The sequence below is a fragment of the Aethina tumida genome, chromosome 2 (assembly GCF_024364675.1).
Source record: "Aethina tumida isolate Nest 87 chromosome 2, icAetTumi1.1, whole genome shotgun sequence".
Classification (NCBI taxonomy): domain Eukaryota; kingdom Metazoa; phylum Arthropoda; class Insecta; order Coleoptera; family Nitidulidae; genus Aethina; species Aethina tumida.
Window position 1 is genome coordinate 31,949,258 of NC_065436.1, and position 21,755 is coordinate 31,971,012.

Below are 21,755 nucleotides of genomic sequence, written 5' to 3' on the forward strand. Positions count from 1 at the left end.
AAAAATAATTCCAACGGCAGATGTTCCGGGCCGGTGCAATTACGGAAAAGGTCCGGATAATCTGCAATGCGTACGAGGTTAAAAATGGTCGGCTGTAAATAAGGCACAGGTCGGAAGTTCGGGACGGGAATTTCGGAATTATAATTTATCAAGCGCACACATGTGCCGACCTGCAAAGCCTTTCGTCGCGACGTTTGTCTCAATTTGTTGCCGTTGCCCAGACGACGTCAATTAACTAACCACCTGAACTTCTCCCATTTTCTACCGTTGTTTTTATGTCCACCGGCTGCTGCTTGATGATGACAAGTGTCGTGCAACTACATATGTTCAAGGGCAGCTGGGTTTTCAGGGGAATGGATTTTTTGAAGTGGATGATGCTAATTATAAAGTTGTCAAGAAAGCTACAGCGTTTTTGAACGTTAAAAATAAAATGCACAAACCTCGACAAAACTTTATTAAGCAAATACATATTTACCAAATAGAAACAAGCTTATTTATTCCGGTGGCATAGAACTTAAGAGTTCTGGAGGCTACGAAGTCGTTGTATGTGTTTTAGGCAGTCCAACCATTGTACTGAACATCTTCGATTATCGTATAGTATCCACATTTCATCATAAGTTACAATACCATCGAGAAACAGCTCGTTTAAGATACGTAGAAGAAGACAAAACACACTTCATAATTTGTATGTGTCTATCTTCAAAGATATACTCTTAATTTTAATAGAAAGGTCCTCTTAATTTCAGTTTTATGTTTTTCTTTAGTTTCATATGGCAAAATTCATATCTCGCCATTACTTGGTTGTACATAAAATTTCTATTTATATATTTTGTGAGAAATTGAACGCTGTACAAAAAAGGTATCTTACAATTTTTTTATAACTCTTACCGTTTAGAAGATAACGGAGGTCAAAATCTGAAGAAATTAATAAAAAAAATTTTATAACTCGTAGATAAGTAAATAATAACTCGTAGATAAATTTAATATAATAATAATATAATATAAATATATTTCTAGGGAATTAATTGTTCTACAAAAAAGGTCTCTATGTAGTTAATCGAGTACTCTAACCATTTAGAAAATATTCACATTTTTTAATAAATATTTTAAATTTATACATTTTTATGTCAGAGTTAATATATATACAAAAAGATAATGGATAAATTTAAAATATTAATTAAAAAACTATTAAAATCAGAAAACTTTGGGATCCTAATAGGTTAGAATAATCGATTAACCACGAATATATTTTTTGTGGAGCGTTTAACTTCCTACAAAAATATATGTTGGGCATTTTATAATATTTACTTATCAACGAGTTATAAAATTTACAAGTATAAAAGAAATTCTTCAAACTTTGATCTACTCTTCTCTTCTAAACAATAAGAGTTGTGAAAAAATCATAAGATATCTTTTTCATAGAATAAACGTTCTATAAAAAAGATATCTTACGATTTTCGTACAAAAAATGTAAATAGAGATTTTCGGTACGAACAAGTAATGGCGAAGACATGGATTCAAGAAAAAAATAAAAAACTGAGATGAGGGAGGACCTTCCTATTAAAATTAAGAGCTCATCTTTGGAGAGCATTTTTAAAGGTGTCTAGAGACTAATTTTTCAGTATCGGAAGTTAAAAAAAAGTAATCGATTTTTTTGGCCCACATTATTGTACATAATAATAGAAGTTACGTTTAACATCAGATAACATTAGAAGTTACGTTTAACATTAGATATCTGACTGTTGAGCTCACTTGAAGGCTCTTATTGCTACCGTGGAATTTTTGGAACCACCATCGTGTTGTGCGTCTGTTAGTGGTTTTTGGGTCAAATGTATCGTATATGTTCCACCGTTTTTGGACCTTGCTTGTAGACAAGAATATTGTACTTACTTCTTATCAATGCTTTATTCAAAGCCCTAAATGAATAGGCAAAAGATTTCAAATAAAGAAGAGTTTAAACATTTAGATGGAGGTAAATACGTGCTGAATACATTAAAAATGTTACCAAATATTCATCACTAAGAAACAAAATAACAAAAAACTCAATAACTGTCTTGACAATCTAGTAGTACAAAAAGATCCTATTTACTCAATAACTCATTTGTCATTTCCTGCAAAGTCTCATAAAGAGCTTCGTAAAAGAAAACCTCATCCAAAATCAATTTATCCACTTTTAAATTTAAACACTACAATGTACAAAATACCAAACGGGAAACATAATTACCAACAGAGATAGTCGATAATCTCGACGAATTCTCCGTCGTATCTGCACGACAATAAAATTTTATTGGGGGGTGCAATAAAGATTCACCACCTGATGCATACTAATTTGTTCCAGTCTGCAATCAGTTCTCGCGGGGCGTTTACTCGATGCTGGGTGCAGTCTCCCCCGACTCCTTCGACACCCTGCATTCCTACAGCAACACGTTCCAGATGCCGTTCGTCACGCCCTGGTTCCCGGAAAAGGTACTGGCACCGTCGTCCGGTTTCATGGATTACGCGGTGTCGATGAGGCCGGAATACCACCAGGCGATCATCGATACCGTCCGATATTACGGATGGGGGCGCATCATTTATCTTTACGACTCCAACGACGGTGAGTAAATAACTAACGGGAGTACGTAGGAGGCGTTTTGAAATTTCTATATATTACACATATCATTGATCTTCTCGGGCGAGTGTCGGACAGGGATTCTGGATAATGGGAGGGTTAAAGCCACTTTCTTTTGCCAGGAAATCGTTTAACACGGAGGACTATTGGAAGGATGAATGTAAAGATGCCGCACACGGAGGGTGTTCGGTTCAACAATCTATAAAAACGCTAAGCCCGAAATTGCCTTGCGGTGTCAGTGAAAAATTTCTAAATTATAAGGGTTGACAAGAAGTCGGAAATTAGAATGGAAATAACCTAATTAATCTTTTAACAGACGCATTCACCATTTATTACATTGGAGTATGTTACTAGAATTTATTTAAATGTACTTTGGTGTAAAATAATACAAAAATTAAAAAAAAAACTATAGATCATATAATCAATAAACATTTTTTTACAAAATTAAACCGTCATTATATTTGTTTTTATAATTACAAGTAATTTAAAAACAAGTTTTATAAAAAATACATGAATGCAATCATTGTATTTATTACTAAACAACCAATTTATTTAATCAGTAATGTAGTATTTATATAATGATTACAATTTTTTATACATTTATACGATAAATGTGTACTTTTTTAACTGGTGCAATCGCTATACCATATAAGAACATAATTGTCAATTGCTTTTTATAAAATTAAACGTTTTTTGTCTCGCTATTAACATCAGGTATTACAAAAAATTTGAAACCAATTTTATAAAACATCTGTCCTTTTTATATTTATAACTAGAACCATTTATTTAATGAAAATTATATTTTTATCTAATGATAAATGTGCATCTTGTTATTATAAATTTAAAGCATTATCAGTAAAAGTTTCATCTTCCGTAAAATAATCAAACGCCATAAAAAGTCTTAATAAATACATAATTGAAACATAAAAATGTCACATGATTTTTAAAAAAATTAAATCACTTTTATAGAAAAATCAAAACCAGAAAAAAATATTTTACATTTTATAAACCATTTTTCCCTCTTTTATTAATTTTAATATTGTAAAATAATAAATAGGGATGAAAAGTATAAACCAATAAATATTTATAACTTAAAAATGTCATTTTATTTTTATAAAATTAAATCATATTTAGTTAATAATATTTGATTTATCAAAACCAGAAACATATAATAGATACATATTATAAGAAAAATGCATATTTCGGTATTATAAATTCAAACCACTATTTTTGAACAATTATCAATGTTTGATGTTTAAACTGGCGCATTCGCCATTTTTAAAAATAGTTATTTTGTCTTATATATCACTTACATAAGAAATCTTGTTATTAATTTCAGTTATTACAAATATGTAATTAAAAACACTAAAAAAAATCATAAAAATGCATAAATATATTCACCCGTTTTATATTTATAACTAGAGAATCCATTTATTTGATTACTACTGTACTTTTTATTTAATGATAGCAATATTCAAATAATATCAAAACCGTATTCTCTATTTTGTGCATTAAATTTCTTGTTGCAGATTAAAAAACTATAGAAAAATATAAAATAAATACATATAGTACAGAAAATGTAACTTTTATAAAATAAAATCTCTATAACATAAAAATTTTTACTATTAATTTTAGTATAAGTAATTGGAAATATATAAATTTATCCATCATTTTTATATTTATAACTTGAGAATTCATTTATTTGATTAAAATTATATTATTCACTTAATGACCACAATATTTTATTATCAAAACCAGAAAAAACATAATAGATACACATTATTTTGGTTTTTATAAAATTAAACTCAAGAACATTTCAATTTGTACACAATTCCTTCGAAAAAATCCAATTTCCTTCTAAACTGACTTCGAATAGTGCTCGTTTAATAAAATTCTTTTTCTACTTTTTGTCCTCCAATCAGTCTTTGTTCGTAATTTTTTTGCATCATAAAGGTTTGCCTTTATGAAATCGCAATTCAGCACACCTTTTTTTCCCGCCGCGTCGTGATCCATTAACTTTTATGAAGTTTTTCGCGCAATAAATCACCGCTCGAACATCGAATCGCAAATAGAGAAGGAAATGAAATGCCCAGATATTTTTACATTCATTCGATTCCGCTCTCTCCGATTATCCAACTAGACATTTTTTTGTTGTTTCCGTTATTATTTTTTGCTTGTGTTCAGATAACGAAATGTATTTATCGATTTGCAGGATTGTTGCGATTGCAACAGATTTATCAGGGTTTGATTCCGGGCAACGAGAGTTTCCAAGTGTCGACGGTGAGAAGAATCGGAAACGTGACTGAAGCTTTGCAGTTTCTACGTGGATTAGAGGAACAGGCACGGTGGGACCACAAATATGTTGTCTTGGATTGTTCGGCCGATATGGCAAAGGAGATTGTTGTGAGCCACGTGCGAGACGTCACCCTCGGAAAGCGGACCTACCACTATCTATTGTCTGGACTTGTAAGTATTTTATCAGCAAAAATCACATAATTTTTGCAGGTAATATTAGGTTGTCAAGGAAGTTATTATGTTTTTTGTTGTTGAGTTTCTGAATGATAAATATTCAGTAAAATTTTGAATATGTTGATTTGAGATGATACACAGGTTTAAAGGACGTGTTTCACCTATATAAACTAAAAACTCGTTAATATTTGACCATTCATTCAAGTATGGATAAGAAACAATATCAAATCTTCTCGCAATATCAGTGATGTGTTTAGCTCAGGAACCACCAAAGTATAGCACTATGGTGGTTCCAAACGTTCCGCGGCGAAGATGAGGGCCGTGAAGGTGTTGAGCACAGTGGCCGGACCTGATGTTAACAACCACCTATTGTGGGCCTCAGTTGTACCCAATTCTAGTTCCACTGTTCATGAACTTGCTACTGAATTAAATTTAACATATACTACCATTTACAATCGCCTAAAACAGACTAGAAAGACCAAAAAGCTCGACAAATGTGTGTCGCACCAAATCAACAAAAATTACAAACCCCGCCGTTATAAAGTGTCGTCTAGTTTCCCTTTACACATAATGAATAATCTGTTTCTCGATTAGATTGTGACTTGTGATAAAAAGTGGATACTATGCAACAATCAGTACACACATCGGTTCAGTACAGTGATTAGTCTTCAACAAGGCCCTGAAATACATTCCAAAAACGAAATTGCAACAAATGAAGGTAATGGTTGCTGTTTGGTGGTCTGCTGTTGAAGTAAATCATTACAGCCTCCTGAATCTTGGTGAAAAAATTACGGCGGTGATGTATTGCCAACAAATCGACGAAATGCACCAGAAATTGCAGCATATATACCGGAAATTGTCAACAGAAAGGGGCAAATTCTTCATAATGATAATGCTCCTTCATTCGTCACACAAATGACATTGTAGAAGGAAGAATTGAGGTTCGAAAGTCTACCTCATCCGCCATATACACCAATCCTTTCGTCAACAAATTATCAATAATCATATTATCGTCAACTTCTTACACAAGAAATGCTTTAAAAATCAAAAGGATGCACAAAAACGCCTTCAACGACTTCGTCGCTTCTAGAACTCCAGAGTTCTATTCCATCGGGTTAAATAAGCTTGTTTCTAGTTGACAAAAACGTATTGACTAAAATGGTTCTTAACTCAAATAATTAAGTTTTATTTAAGCTGAGATTTGTGCATTTCATTTTTATGTCTGGAAAACTTTCTAGACAATCTAGTATAAAACAACCTGTGAACAACTGCGTTGCGGCAACTCGTAAACTGTAGGTGTAAAGAGCGAAATTAATTACCGACCACGGGAACCTTGTATCGATTACGTTCGTAATAAACGAGACGTGGTCAATGTTTACTCCCCAACTGATACAACTCAATCTGCATAATATTTCCTTGATGATAATGGGCTCCCCCCGATTATATTTGTGTTTCGCGTGCCACGACGGAATAAAGAAAAGTCGGGTAAGTATTTTAATGGCCGATGGAAAATTACGAGAGCAAGAAACGTTCGCGAAATTGCCACCGGCATTTGAACAAGTCATCGGGTTAAGGAAAAATTAAAGTCGTCGCCTTGTTCCGTGTTGCGACACTGCAACGTTGGATTGGTCGGGAAGAAAACGTGCCGCCCGTTTAATATGACTCATAAATAAATTTAAATATTATTTAAATTACGGGATAACAATGCGTATAAATATAATTTATGAAATTTGTTTTGTTCCGTTCGAGCTTTGTTTTCTGGGGGAATCGTGTGACTTGCTCATATGAAATAAGATTTCGTTTTAATCGCCTTGTAAGTCTTCACGATGGATGAAGGCGAATGGCAATAAAAAATTATAATTTCGCCTTATCTTGACGCAGATATGACAAATGAATGTACAAAGCGGTCACTTTAATATATCTTTGTTATTGAGCTGTTGAGGACGAAACTTCTAGAAAGTAATTCGTTGTGTTTTTTATGGGTTGTGTACTTGTTAAAGCAAATTTAAAATAGTTGATATGTTGTTTGTTATGTTGAAAAACTAAATATGTGTGATAAGTTTGTTTTATTTTAAAATCTAAGTAAAGAGACTGTATGTTACATCAAATTTAAAGAAAAAGCTAAGACCTATTGTCAAATTTAAACAAGTTTTGTTCATTTTTTGCATCTTCTTGAAGCTGAAAAAAATGTTCTTTTATTCTTACTCAATTTGGACACAATAATTTTCTGTAGAAAGTAAACTACAGTAAACTTTATAATAATATCAAAAGCTTAAACGTTTCTAAAATTAGTTACCTCAAAGCTTTAGATATGATTGATAAATCTCATTTCTAAAATATTATTATTTTATGACGATCATAAAATTCTAATTTGATAAGAACATATATGACATACAAAATAATATTTTGAAGTTAAGAGCTATTAGCAGTAATAAAAATTTTAAAAAGCTCCAATATTTTAATAATTTCATTTTTCTCAAAGCTTTTTGATACTGGTAATTGCTCTTATCTCTAAAATAATATTTTAAATTTATTAGATGTAGTAAACATTTTTTGAAAATTAATTGTGGCATTTTAAATTTAATTTTGTAAATATAATATCCATACAAATCTAAATTGTTTAAATAAAATTTGTTATTAAATTATTTATTTCCTTAAAGCTTTTGATGCTTATACTAGATCTTATTTCTAAAATATTAGTATTTTATGGCATTCATAGAATTCTAAATAGTTCGGATTTTATGACATAAAATAATATTTTAAAGTTAAGATCTATCAGCAGTATCAAATAATTTAATGAAACTAATTAATTGATAGTTTTATGACATTTATAAAATTCTAAATTGATTCAAAATGGTTACATAAAAAAAAATATTTTAAAGTTATGAGTTATTAGAAGTAGAAAAATTTTATGAAAACTAAAAAATTTAAAAAGCTAGCGTATAATTTTGTAAATATGAAACCATACAAATCTAAATTGGTTAAATACAATTAGTTATTAAATTATTAATTCCTTAAAAATTTCTCCTAATAGTTCTTGTTTCTAAAATATTATTGTTTTATGACAATCTTAAAATTTTAAATTGATTCAAATTGGTTACATTAAAAAATAATATTTTAAATTTAAGTGTTATTAGAAGTAGTAAAAATTCTATCAATTTTATTCAATCCAAATTAGTTAAATAAAATTAATTATTAAATTATTAGTTTCCTTAAATCTTTGCTATTTCAACTAGATCATATTTTTAAAATATTATTTATTTATGACATTTATAAAATTCTAAATTGTTTACCTTTTATCATATAAAATGATAATAATAAGCTAAGATCTATCAGTAGTATCAAAAAATTTAAAATATCAGAATTTTGTAAATATTGTAACCACATAATTAGTTTCTTAAAGTTTTTAAAACTTCTAATAATTAGTTCTTATTCATAAAAAACATTCATAAAATTCTAAATTGCCTAGATTTTATGACATTAAACATTTTATTAAGTTAAGTTAAGAGCTAAATTGTACCAAAAATTAAACATTTTAAAATTCCGCGAATTTAATAATTTTGAAAATTTAACTTACTAATTAAATTATTAAATTAATAAAATTAAATTAATTAAGATATCAGTAATACCAAAGATTTTGAATTTTAAAAAGCTTCAATAATACTAACAAAAATATTGTAAATATAACAAATAATAATAAAAAATATATTTTGTCAGCTATAGAGAGAAATTATGAAAAATTATACACATCTTCAGATTTTTTATTTTAATAGATGTGTAACTGATTATTTTTTACTCTTATTATTTTCGTATATAGAAATGTAGATTACTATTTTTGAACAATACATTCATTTGCCAAAAGTGAGTATTGATTTTAGTGAACATAATTAAATTTTTTCAGCGAACTTTTTTTTAATGGTCGTAATACATCAAATTAATTTTGTGTAGTAAAAATTGAATTTATTAATTTTTTTTGTCAGAATTTTTACAGTGGAATATGCAAATGAAAATGCTGCAATAATTATGGAATAATAAAACATGCAAATCGTCTACAAAAATAAATGATATTAACATTACGTTGTCTCCCTCGTTTTATAACATTGTACGACACGCTTTTCTACAAAAAAAAAAAACTTGCGACCCTCCGTCCTCTATTGATTTAGTCATAAATTAAAAATACTCATCAGAAACTTTTGAACGCGACAAACTTTTAAAAAGCCGGGAATAAATTAAATTATACAGCAATAATATTTCATTAACTTGCTTCATGTAGGTGATAAAGTTTTTTGCTCGTGTTTGTTTTAGATTTTTTCATATTATTTGCTGGCAAAATGAGCCAAGCACGGTAATAAGTTTAATATCCTCGGGGAGTTTCCTGTGAAAAAGTCAATAAACTACTTCCGCAGCCCGTCACGTTAAATAAAGTAAAAGTCCACTGATATGGGATTTTTATTACCACACATTCCCCCAACTGTCCAGTGCTCACGAGCATTTGCAACTTCCAGACTTGCACACTTATTCAACATTTCCATTAGCTTCCAATAACAATAGCCAAAAAAAAAACTTGCCCCATAATATCTCATAGATTTATATCCGTAATCAATTCACTGAATCTAACCGATCCGCTTTCGCTTTCGTCCTCCCCACGAAATTTTCTATTGGTCCGAGAAACTAATAACAATTTTTCTGGGGTCCTCGAATACCCACCATTATTTCATCCCCCCTATAACGAATGAAATCCAGTTTATTATGTGGTTTACCGCTTTTATACAGTGGCAAGTTCAAGTTTGTTCGATCTGGTGACCTATTTCTTGTACCTTGTACTGTAATGTGCTTAAATTACATTTATTATGTCAACAGTTTTATGGCCTTTAAAACTAAATTCGAAAGTCGTCGTGGCTGACTCAATGTTTAAAGTTTAATCGCCTTGTTTTACTTTAGTCCTTAATTAACTTATTTATTTATAACTTAATAGGCAAACAAGCCGTATCTTTACGACATATTTTAATTACTTGCAACATTTCGCAACCACTTCAACCTCAATTAACATAAAATCGTTATTTTTATAGGTTATGGACGATCGTTGGGAAAGCGAGGTGATCGAATACGGCGCCATTAACATAACTGGCTTCCGCATCGTCGACGAGTCCAAAAAGCATGTGAAAGATTTCCTGGAGAACTGGAAGCGACTGGACAACCCGAACAATGCGCAGAACGGAGCCGTGAGGGAGAACATTTCTGCGCAGGCTGCGCTCATGTACGACGCGGTGTTCGTGCTGGTGGAGGCGTTCAACAAGCTGCTGCGCAAGAAGCCGGATGTTTTCAGGAACAACATGCGCAGAGGACAGATCTACAACAACGGGAGCAAGGGGTTGGATTGTAACGCCAGCGGCGGTTGGGTCACACCGTGGGAGCACGGTGATAAGATTTCTAGGTTGTTGAGAAAGGTACACAGGAGTTGGACTAATAAAACTAACAAAAAATTAATTTGTTCAGGCTTTACGACTCAAATGTTTAGTGAAGGGTCAGTTTTATTCATTTATGTTCACTTTGAAGTTAAATAAAGAGGTTGGCTGTGAAACGATATTAGAATAATGTTTGTTAATGGCCTAGCATAAAACTTGGAACTGTGTTTTGGTCTTTAAATTACTTTATTACTAAAACACTGGTTTTAAAAAGGGGGAAACTGTGTACGTAGAAAAACGTGATTTGCAACCGAAACGCCACAAGCGTGATCGCCTGCGAATTTCTTTTCCTTTCTTTCGGATTTTTAATTCCGTAGTTGTACGCTTTTTAATCAATGTCTATCACGGATCATTAATCCCACGGGTCCCAAAGCAGTCGATAAACTCTTTTTGTTTGCTTAAAACACTCGAGTTTTTATTAATCGCTGTTTATACGAAGTAGTAACACGAAGACGAATTAAAACAGCTTTACGTTTCGAAGTCAAAGGTCAAACAGTTAATTCGCTTCGCTTCTCAATCATTTGTCGTTCGCCTTAATCACACGATCTCAACTTAGGGCTGCGCGTGCACAAAAGCAAATAAATCGGCAAAGAAGCACTGAGCCGAAAAAAAAACAAAAACCACGATTCATAAATATTCCACGGCAACGATCTCTGGGCAAAAAGAGAGATTAATAGAGCTTGTTCTTTTCGGTCGCTTGACAAATGATTTTTCTTTATTTGGGGTGCGTGCGAGATAATTGTGGAGCAGCACGAAAGTGGTAAAAAGATACCACCGATGATACATTCATTTGCAATTTACCCCGATTTGATTGTGCATTTAGGACTGTTGCGGTTGTACGTTTAATTTGGATTAATGTGCTTCAAATCCAAACCTGTTATATGGCCCTGATTAATTTATGTAATATCCTGATAACGGCAAACCTCAGATTGAATCAACGTACCTTTCCAAAAGGGCACCTGTAGCATTCCACTTAATGTTGTCCTAATAAATCAGATGCAATTCGGAAAAAATCAAAAGAGCAACGGCAGCAGTGTGCCAATAAAAGTTGCCGAGTGTCGGATCTTCTGGGACCGCGGGGCCCGAACGGAGAGATCTTTATCGACGTGCCCGTAAAATCTTAAACAGCACAACAAGCGTTGGTAAATTTTACGAAGGTGTAACACGTACGAGGACTTAAGGACGTCCCGAGGGAGGGCGACCCCGGGTCGAAACTGTGGGCCCGGAGCGCCTTTTATTAAATGCTGATCCACTTCGCACATACACGACGCCCATAGAAGTTCCTGCAAACTTGCAAAGGATTTTCCATTGCAAATTAATTTATTAGTCGTTTCTTTCCCCCGCAGTTCTTTTGCAAGTTTGTTTTTTACGTTTAACATGCGGGAGTTTCGTACCTAAAAAAAATATATATTTTGCGTTTGTAAGAGTTTTCGGTGTTTGTTTAAATTAAATGTTAGTTTCAAGTCGTTTAAAATGTAGCAGTTAAACCAATAATCTTGTTTTAGGTGGAACTGGAAGGATTGACTGGAGAAATCCGTTTCAGCGAGGAAGGAAGACGCCAAAATTACACCCTGCATGTCGTTGAAATGACAGTAAATAGTGCAATGGTAAAAGTAGCTGAATGGAGTGACGAGACTGGATTTACTCCAGTTGCTGCCAAATACACCAGATTGAAACCGACTGCACAAATTGAAAGAAACAGAACGTACATAGTTACAACCATTGTGGTTAGTTTCCGTCTCAGTTAAATGAAATTTTAAGGAAGTAATTGTAAATTGGTTTTCAGGAAGCTCCGTACATAATGTTACGAAACGAACCAGGAGAAACGTTGACAGGAAACGATCGATATGAGGGTTACTGCAAAGATTTAGCTAATTTAATAACCAAAAGATTGGGGATAAACTGTAAGTAATGGTTATTTGCCTGCTTTTATAAACATTGTTTCATTTAATGAAGGTAATAATGAATTTTTTATGACGTTTAAAATGAACTTCTGAGAAAATTAAAATCAAGTTTTGTAAACTATTTATTAAGTTTGTTCCAATATTATTAAATCATTAAATTACAATAAAACTTTAATCTTTAATTAGATAATCCTGAAGGTCACTGAATTGATTATTTGGTACTGAAATTATTTAAAGGGAAATTCTATATACTTTACTTTAAATATTTTTTGTTACAGACGAAATAAGAGTAGTAAAAGACGGCCATTATGGTTCAGAGAACCATGACGTTAAGGGGGGTTGGGACGGAATGGTTGGAGAATTAGTTAGAAATGTAAGTAAAAAAATAAATCAATTTCTTCATTGCCACTAAACTTGACCTAAAGCGTTTGTAATTAATCATTTTTTAATCTAAAAATATAACGTAAGAAAGGTTAACACATTAATAAAAAATATGTATCTAATTTCTAAACGCTGGTTCATAAATAATATCAAGTAATTTAAATAAACATTTGCTAATTTACAATAAAAATAATTTTACAACATAACAAAAACACACTGATGCAAACGACATAGAACTCGAACACCGTTATCTTATCTCCCCGAGTTGTCGTATCCATCGGAATAGAATTTCCACCCCGAACAATCCATTGATCCCGCTTTTATCTCGATTTCAGGAGGCGGACATGGCGATCGCACCGATGACGATAACGTCGGAACGTGAACGCGTCATCGACTTCAGCAAACCGTTCATGTCCCTGGGCATCTCCATCATGATCAAGAAGCCAATGAAACAGAAACCTAGCGTTTTCAGCTTTCTGAATCCGCTCTCCAAAGAGATATGGGTCTGCGTCATATTCAGCTTCATCGGGGTCAGTATCGAAAGATCGTATTTTCTGATTTGAATGCGAGTTGTGCAACGTGCCGATAAGTGGGTCACCGTGTGGATATGTAAGTGAATAAATTTATTTCTAGGTGAGCATTGTGCTCTTCACGGTATCAAGATTCTCCCCGTACGAGTGGCGTTTACTTCATCTAACCGGCGAGCATCGGGATCCGGCGAATCAGCACACGAATCACGGCGGAACAATGGCCAACGATTTTACAATGCTCAACTCCCTTTGGTTCTCGCTCGGCGCTTTCATGCAGCAGGGTTGTGACATCTCGCCCAGGTCTATTTCCGGCAGGATTGTGGGAGCCGTTTGGTGGTTCTTCACGCTGATCCTGATCTCGAGTTACACTGCTAACTTGGCGGCTTTCCTAACGGTTGAGAGGATGGTGGCTCCGATTAACTCTCCGGAGGATCTGGCGTCGCAAACTGAGGTGGAATACGGTACTTTGGTCAATGGTGCTACCTGGGACTTCTTTAAGGTACCAACATCAATACCGCAATCTAGTTCTTGTGGTAAAAAATCAATTTCTGGTTTGCAGAGATCACAGATAACTTTGTATTCGAAGATGTGGGAGTACATGAATTCGAGGAAGCACGTATTTGTGAAATCCTACGATGAGGGTATTAAAAGGGTGAGGCAATCCAAAGGAAAGTATGCGTTGCTTATTGAGTCCCCAAAGAATGATTACATCAATGAGAGGGAGCCTTGCGACACCATGAAGGTTGGCAGGAATTTAGATGCCAAAGGATTTGGAGTTGCCACTCCCCTTGGATCACCTCTAAGGTATTTATAAACACAAAAAACTTAATTTAATAAGTTAGGTGAATAGCTCACCTAAATAAAAAATATAAACAAAGGAAAAACTTTCTCAATTAACAAATTTTCTTGATAGATCTTATAAAGTTACTAAATACTTAATAGGTTTATTTGATAGATTCTTTAATACTTAATTATTTTCGTATTAATGAAAAATCAATTTTGGTAACTTGATAGAGTATTTTGTTACAGGGACGCAGTTAATTTGGCAGTACTGGGACTGAAAGAAGATGGAGAACTTGCGAAGCTTATGAATAAATGGTGGTACGACAGAACTGAATGTATACATGACAAACAAGTAAGTTTTTTATTATTTTTAGACTCCTTAATAAACCTTTATAAAACAAATTACATAATTTATGTAACATTCCAAGGTTTTAAAAAATTATCTCAAGAATTTTTTACATAAAAAATTGTTCTAAAAATTGAAGAATACTTAAGTAGTTTAACGTTAAAAATAATTTCAAGACTATTTGGTTTGCATGAAGTTTTCAGACTGAAACTCCCCCCAAAAAGTTTTAATTTTAATCGTTCGTTTTTCAACAAACTAAAGTTTTACAACTACTCTGCATTATATCGGCGGAGTTATAAAACAGTAATGAGGAACATTAGAAATAATTTTAATTCGAATTTCTGATATAAAATTGCATGCGAAATATACTTAAAAGTTTAATTTAAATTTGACGAGTAAGTGTCTGCTAAAACTATAAGTCTACTTAACATCCAGTTAAAAGTTGGACGTTCAAAGAAAATAAGCTTAAATAGTAGACTGTAGATAATTACAATTTAGTTTTTACTTTAAATCGTATTAAAGGAAAAGTCGTTGTTGATTTATTTTTATGATGGCACAAAGAAAATTGACTAGGCAAGAGAGGGAATGTGATTATTGAATAATTACGTTAAACTAAAATTAATGCAGTGTTTGATAAATCCGTGTCACCCCCGCACATTCCCCCTTAGTCCAAGTTGAAACTAATTAAATCACGCAGATTTTAAATTCTGTTTACCGGCGAATATTCTTAGGCGTCGGTTTATGCATAAATCCATTTTAATGAAATCTCTCGTCGACTACTTGACGCTATCTCATTTAATATCAATTTACTGCCTACATGTTCTTATTGATTTTAGTTCGCCAAGACATGAGTAACACTTTTCGAACTTCCAACTATTGCAGAATGTTTCCCTCGCGACGTACACACAGGCGAACTCTCAAGATAGGAAACGATCACTTGGAAAAATCACACAACTTTGCTCACACGTAACACTGCAACCAACTTTAGACATTACAAACATATTTTAAACACGACCGTGCCTGCTAACGTCTGTTATTTTTAACCATTTGTCACGGTGACTATATTTGGGTCAAAGCAGTTGAACACCTGCAAAAAACGCACAGATTGGTCATTAATTTTTATCAATGATTTTATTTGTTTCAGGACACGTCTAGGAACGAGCTGTCGCTGAGTAATGTTGCAGGGATATTTTACATTTTGATCGGTGGACTTTTGATAGCCCTGGCGGTTGCCCTGATAGAGTTTTGTTACAAGTCGCACACCGAGGCGACTAGGGCCAAAATTCCCCTGAGTGACGCCATGAAGGCCAAAGCAAGACTGACCATAGGTGTTGGCAGAGACTACGACAATGGAAGGGTGAGTTTTTAATAATATTTGGTGGAACTGTCAGTTTTGTTCGGTGAAAATGCAAGTTGTGAACGATTTTTCAGCAAAATAACACGAATAGATGTCCACGCCACGTTACAATCAACACACGTGCTAATCAGAGATATTCACCACACCATTATCAACAGTTTACCATATAAAATACTGGTAAATTTAATGTCAGCACCAGTAGAAATTATACATACACTATTGATAAAATGCACATCCTAAATGACAAACAAACCTCACTTGTACATAATCCATAAAAAAAAATAAAAAGTGTTTTACCATACCATGCACGTTGCTATATATCCAAATTGTGGCATTACAAAAAATATAATTGAACAAATGTTACAAATAGTAGTTTATAATTTACGCTATTATTATATCTAAGCTTTTTTCTTTTAAACTAAAAAAAATAATAAATCTGCCTAATTCGAAGTTGAATATGAATATTGTACGTAATAAGAGGCAACAATTATCGATACATGATAATGTCAACCGTTTGTAGGGATAGAAAATATTAAAGACTTTTTTTTTTTAAAAATATGTTAAAAAATATGATACAAAAAAATAACTAAACTAATTAAAAATATAATTATAATATCACATAATCGGAAAAATAATTGAAAATTAATCATCATCTTTAAAATAAAAAAACAAAGTTTAATACCAAATAAATAAAATAGTCAATAATATAATTATAAAATAATTCGCTTGGAAAATTGAAAAACTGATATTAACGACGACGTCATCATAAAAATATCACGTTCAATCGTTCAGATTAAATTATTACATCTGAGCTTTTCTTTTTTAAAATAAAATATCATTAACATAAAATATACATGTATATGCATTATATATTCTTTAAAATAAAATATATCAAAGTTTAGAAAAATTAAATAAATAAAGGATATAATATATAAAATATTTTTTTAAAAATGCTTTAAATGCAATCACAAAACATAATAGAAATTATAATCACAATACTGCTAATGCTAATTAGTTAGTGATGATAACGTCAGGCGGGCTATTTGAGAAGTTAATATTTGAAAAATTGATGATGTGAAGATAATGTTAACCGCGACATTGTCACATGCATAATAAAAATGTCATGCGTAATCATCCATATTAAATTAATGTTTCTAAGCTGTTTTTAAATAAAATAAAATACCAATAACATAATCGTCAGGGTTTGTAGTGATTGTAGGTATACATTAAATATTCTTTAAAATAAAATGTATCAAAGTTTAAAAACATAATCCAAAATAAAACTAAATAATTATATATAATATATAAAATATTTTATTATTAATTCTTTAAACACAATCATAAAACATAATAGAAATTATAATCGCAATACTGCTAATACTAATTAGTTAGTGACGATATCAATGTTAACGACGACATCGTCATAAAAATTGCCACATTGAGTTGTCAAGATTAAATTGATGTATCTGAGTTTTCTTGAATGTTAATAACAACTTCACCATGAAACATAAAATAAAATATCAGTAACATAAAATATACATATACATAAATATACATAAAATATCCATTTAACGACATCTTCAGGTTTTGTAGTGATTGTAGGTATAAATTAAATATTCTTTAAAATAAAATATGCATCAAATTTCAAAATTGTGATACAAAAAAGTAAATAATTAAAGAACATAATATATAAAATAATTTTAAAAAATTCTTTAAACACAATTGCGCAGTAATAGAAATTATCACAATACTGCTATGGCTAATTACTATGTGACGATATTTTCAGGCGGTCTGCTTGAGAAGTTAATATTTGAAAATTGATGTTAAAGATGATGTTAAAGCCGACATCGTTATAAAAATCGTCACATTGAGTTGTCAAGATTAAATTGATGTATCTGAGTTTTCTTGAATGTTTATGTCAAAAACCTTTTTAAAATATCACTGTTATATACATTTATGATAATAAAATAATTTGCTTCAGAAATTTGAAAAATTCATGATATTAACGATGGTAAAAAAGTTGTCTAGTGTTCAAGATTAAATTTTTATTTACGTTAAGTATTCTTTAAAATAAAAAATACCGAAATATAAAAACAACATGAATAATTAAAAAAATTATTACAATAAAATTACATAGCCTAAAGTTGAACGACTTACAGAAAACGAAATATTATAGAATGACATTTCTCATTAAAATTTTGTCTCCTTTAAATAAAATATATTCATAAAATTCTTTATAAAAATTGTAATTTTAACTCGGAAATTTAATTAATAAATTTAATATAAAAATAATATAATGTGAGTAAATTACATTTAAAAATAAAACGTTGAACACGTACTTTTGTTAAGTGAAATAAAATGTCCACAAAGAACACACCTCCACTTACATCGGGACATTTAATTAAAAACCTCGTTTGCGAGAATTTTAAATAAGTATTGAAATGCAAATATACTATTTACTCGCCTTTGTTCGTCTTTTACAGTTAAAATTAGAATTTTTCACATTATTCAAAACGTACGGCCTAGCATTGAATACATGACTAAATTACAATAAAATTTATAAAGGGGCGCACGGGTCGTAATAATCATTGCGGTACGTCGGTCCGTGCACATGTAATTAATGAAAGTAAATTGCCCGTAAATAGCAAAATCAAACCGCACGTTATCTTGAATCAGTGCACACCGATTGAAATAGTATTTTCCCAATTATGAATGCCGTTTTGATATATGGACACGGGGATCATCATTCTACCAGTACAAGCCCATATACAAGGCAATTAATTAGGGGGTCGTCGGTAGACGAGATAACTTCCTATAATGCAGTTGATTTATTTGTGTCGTTGGGCCTGCAACTGGCCGATTAGTTATTTCGAACATGTTAATGTGCCGACTGACGTTACTATTTAATTTGGAATTCTGAACCGGCGATTTATGGCGGACGTATCGGTTCATCGAGGGCGCACAAGAATATGAGTGAAAACCTACCATTCCTAATGGTTTCCGGTTGATACGAAGCTTTTTTTATTTAATAAAAGGATGCGGACGTCCTTTGGAACTGGAGCTGCAATTACACAATGAACGTTTCACTCCCGGAGGCTTTCTCGACAAATTTACAAACTCGCATCAATTTACGTGTCTCTCACACGTTATTTCACTTCTTTAATTAAAGAGCAATTTTTATATTTTTTTGCCGGAGTTCTGTGCGCTGTAATTTTAGGAATGCGGAATAGTTATTTTATGGTTTGATGTTCTACTTTTTAATTTATTCTTCGGTGGAATGAATGTACGGATGTAAAATTAAATTATGTTATAATATTTGTATGCAAATGAGGTCAAATTATTCAGTTGTAGTTAAATAATTTTATTAAATTTACTTCCATTAATTCTGTAATTATGTAAACAATTATTTTAGTTAATTTTATTTACTGTGAAATTTACAAATTTAGAATTAATTTAACTGAATTTGAAACATTAATATTCGTTAATTTTTGATATTAATATTTAAATTACATCCAATTTTCTACTTCTAACTGTTTTATCGCATTTTTATTGTTTCAAATTTTTATAAGAGGTATAAATACGTACATTATCTTCTTCATATAAAATTTTAATATTCATTTAACACAAAATAAGTTTAATTACATTTCAGGATTTTCAAATTAAATAAAAAATAGAAATAGTTATTTATTTAAATATTCATTTTATTTTGTACTTAAAAATTTTTCATTTCGAAACATTAATATTCGGAAAATTTGAAAAGGTCAATGTTTATTTTTTTCCTTTTTAAATTTTTCATAAAAATTATTAATAATCATTTTTGAATGATTATTTCTATATATAAAAATATAGTTTTCATTTCACCTGTCTACAAAAGTTTCATAAAAAATAAATAATAATAAAGTTGAATAAGAATTTTCAAATTAAATAAAAAATACAGTAGTTAACTTATTATTATATATTTAAATTTATACCAATTTCTAAAATTATTCAGAAATATAACTTGACTACTAAATATGTTGTCAAAATCCATACGATTAAAAACCATATGAACAAAATCCATACGATCATTTTCCATACGATCAAAATCCATACGATCATTTTCCATGCGATTAAAATCCATAGGATCAAAATCCATACGATCAAAATCCCATTACAAAATAACTTAACAATAAGAAAAAATACATATTATTAATTTTACATATCTACAAAAGGCATTAACTATTAAAAAATGAATTTTATGTCCATTTTATTTATAAATCTTTAGATTTTGTCTATATTGAACTTAATAATTAAAAAAACATTTATTTTTAAATGACACCCATGTATTTATAAACTAATAAATTTAATTCAGTCAATGCCTTTTTAAATCAATTTTGTTAATTTAAAAATCGTAGACCCCCATTTGTATGGACGACCCCGAATCAAATGCAAAGCGATTCCTCCCTTTTAGTGATTTTCTTGTAATTGTTCTAGTACTACACTCCTGCCAACCAGATCGCCGGCGGGAATGACCAGGAACAGGCACACAGTAACACGCACACGCAGGTGTGAACCGCCGCCGTCGGATGCCCTCCGTCTATTCAGACACATGTATTTTCTCATCCAAAAAATTGCAGCCCATTCAGATACTGAGATCTCGGTCCTGTCCAATGCATCCCTGTTTCATGTTTACCATTTATTTTATATCCGGGACGCTTTTTTACGAAGGGGTCTAATCTAATATTTAGGTTTGCGTATGCCCCTCCAAATCAAAATATACGTGTTTAATCAAACGTTTAATCAAAACTTGTTAAAATGTGTATAATCAAATTTGTAATTGTATTATAATTTATTGACATTAGAATAATAATAAAAAAAATGGATAAGATAGATAAACTAAATCAAAAATGATAATTAAAATTCGTGTCCCAGATTCATTTTCATTCCATTATACAATGTACATTTTCGTGTTAACATATCTAAATGTTGTTGCAAAAAAAAATCACCCGAACATTTTGTGGGTGCTTTACATTCGACAGGACATTACCCTATCATTTATATCATACTTATATGTAATATTTTTACTTGTAGATTAATGTGAACGTTATACAGACTTTTGTCAATTTAGTCTATATATGGCGATTAAATAAACTTGTTTGTTGTACAATCATGCTTTCATTTCAACCCTTACCTTATGCATACAAAAAGGGTAAGTATAAAAAATTGATCAACAGTGAAGCCATTAAGAGGTAAAAAATATTTATACTATTTTATTAATATTTAGTATTATTTTAAATAAAAAATTGTAGTTTTTTATTTTTTACATTAATTAAAAATCACTCATACTTAATTTTTTTAAATATATCAATAATTTCAAATTCCATAAAAAATTAACACTAGTTAAATAAATTTATATTCGTCATTATTATTTATAAAATATTTTATAAATGAAGGTCAAATATTTTTCTAATAAATTTACGCATTTATAATTAAATTTAATTTATTATTATTATAAATAGAAAATTAATCTGTGGAGAAATTATTAGAAGGTAAAAATATTTAATATATGTATTACAACATTCAATAATTTAAAAATAAATATGTAAATATAAAGTAAAAATTACAGAATTTTTAATTTTTTATAAATTTTTTTACTAATTAAGAACTCTTCATATTTTAAATTAAATTTAAAATTTAAGTTCGTAAATAGAAAATTAATCTATAGAGGAGTTATTAGAGGGTAAAAAATATTTATAACTGATTTATTAAATTGACAACTGAATTATTCATTATGAAACCTTCAGTAATTTAAAATCAATATCTAATTTATTAATATTAAGTAATATTGTAAATTAAACTACTAACTAAAAATTTTTCATATTTCAAATTAGATTTCAAATTTCAATTCGTAAATTGAAAATTAATCTATA

General features: G+C 30.7%; 1 protein-coding gene across 1 annotated transcript in view; it reads left to right on the forward strand.

The window, feature by feature from the left end:
- The window catches only part of LOC109599387 (glutamate receptor 1-like), a 33,011-nt gene extending 12,019 nt beyond the window's left edge, over positions 1–20,992 (forward strand). Inside the window, exons 3-14 of the mRNA XM_020015378.2 lie at positions 2,339–2,596; positions 4,824–5,077; positions 10,150–10,527; positions 12,051–12,272; positions 12,332–12,449; positions 12,728–12,822; positions 13,166–13,360; positions 13,464–13,859; positions 13,920–14,164; positions 14,390–14,495; positions 15,634–15,846; positions 20,320–20,992. Of these exons, the coding sequence (XP_019870937.2) occupies positions 2,339–2,596; positions 4,824–5,077; positions 10,150–10,527; positions 12,051–12,272; positions 12,332–12,449; positions 12,728–12,822; positions 13,166–13,360; positions 13,464–13,859; positions 13,920–14,164; positions 14,390–14,495; positions 15,634–15,846; positions 20,320–20,397 (2,558 nt within the window). The 3' untranslated portion in view covers positions 20,398–20,992. The remainder of the gene's footprint in view (positions 1–2,338; positions 2,597–4,823; positions 5,078–10,149; positions 10,528–12,050; positions 12,273–12,331; positions 12,450–12,727; positions 12,823–13,165; positions 13,361–13,463; positions 13,860–13,919; positions 14,165–14,389; positions 14,496–15,633; positions 15,847–20,319) is intronic.
- The last annotated feature ends 763 nt before the right edge of the window (positions 20,993–21,755 follow it).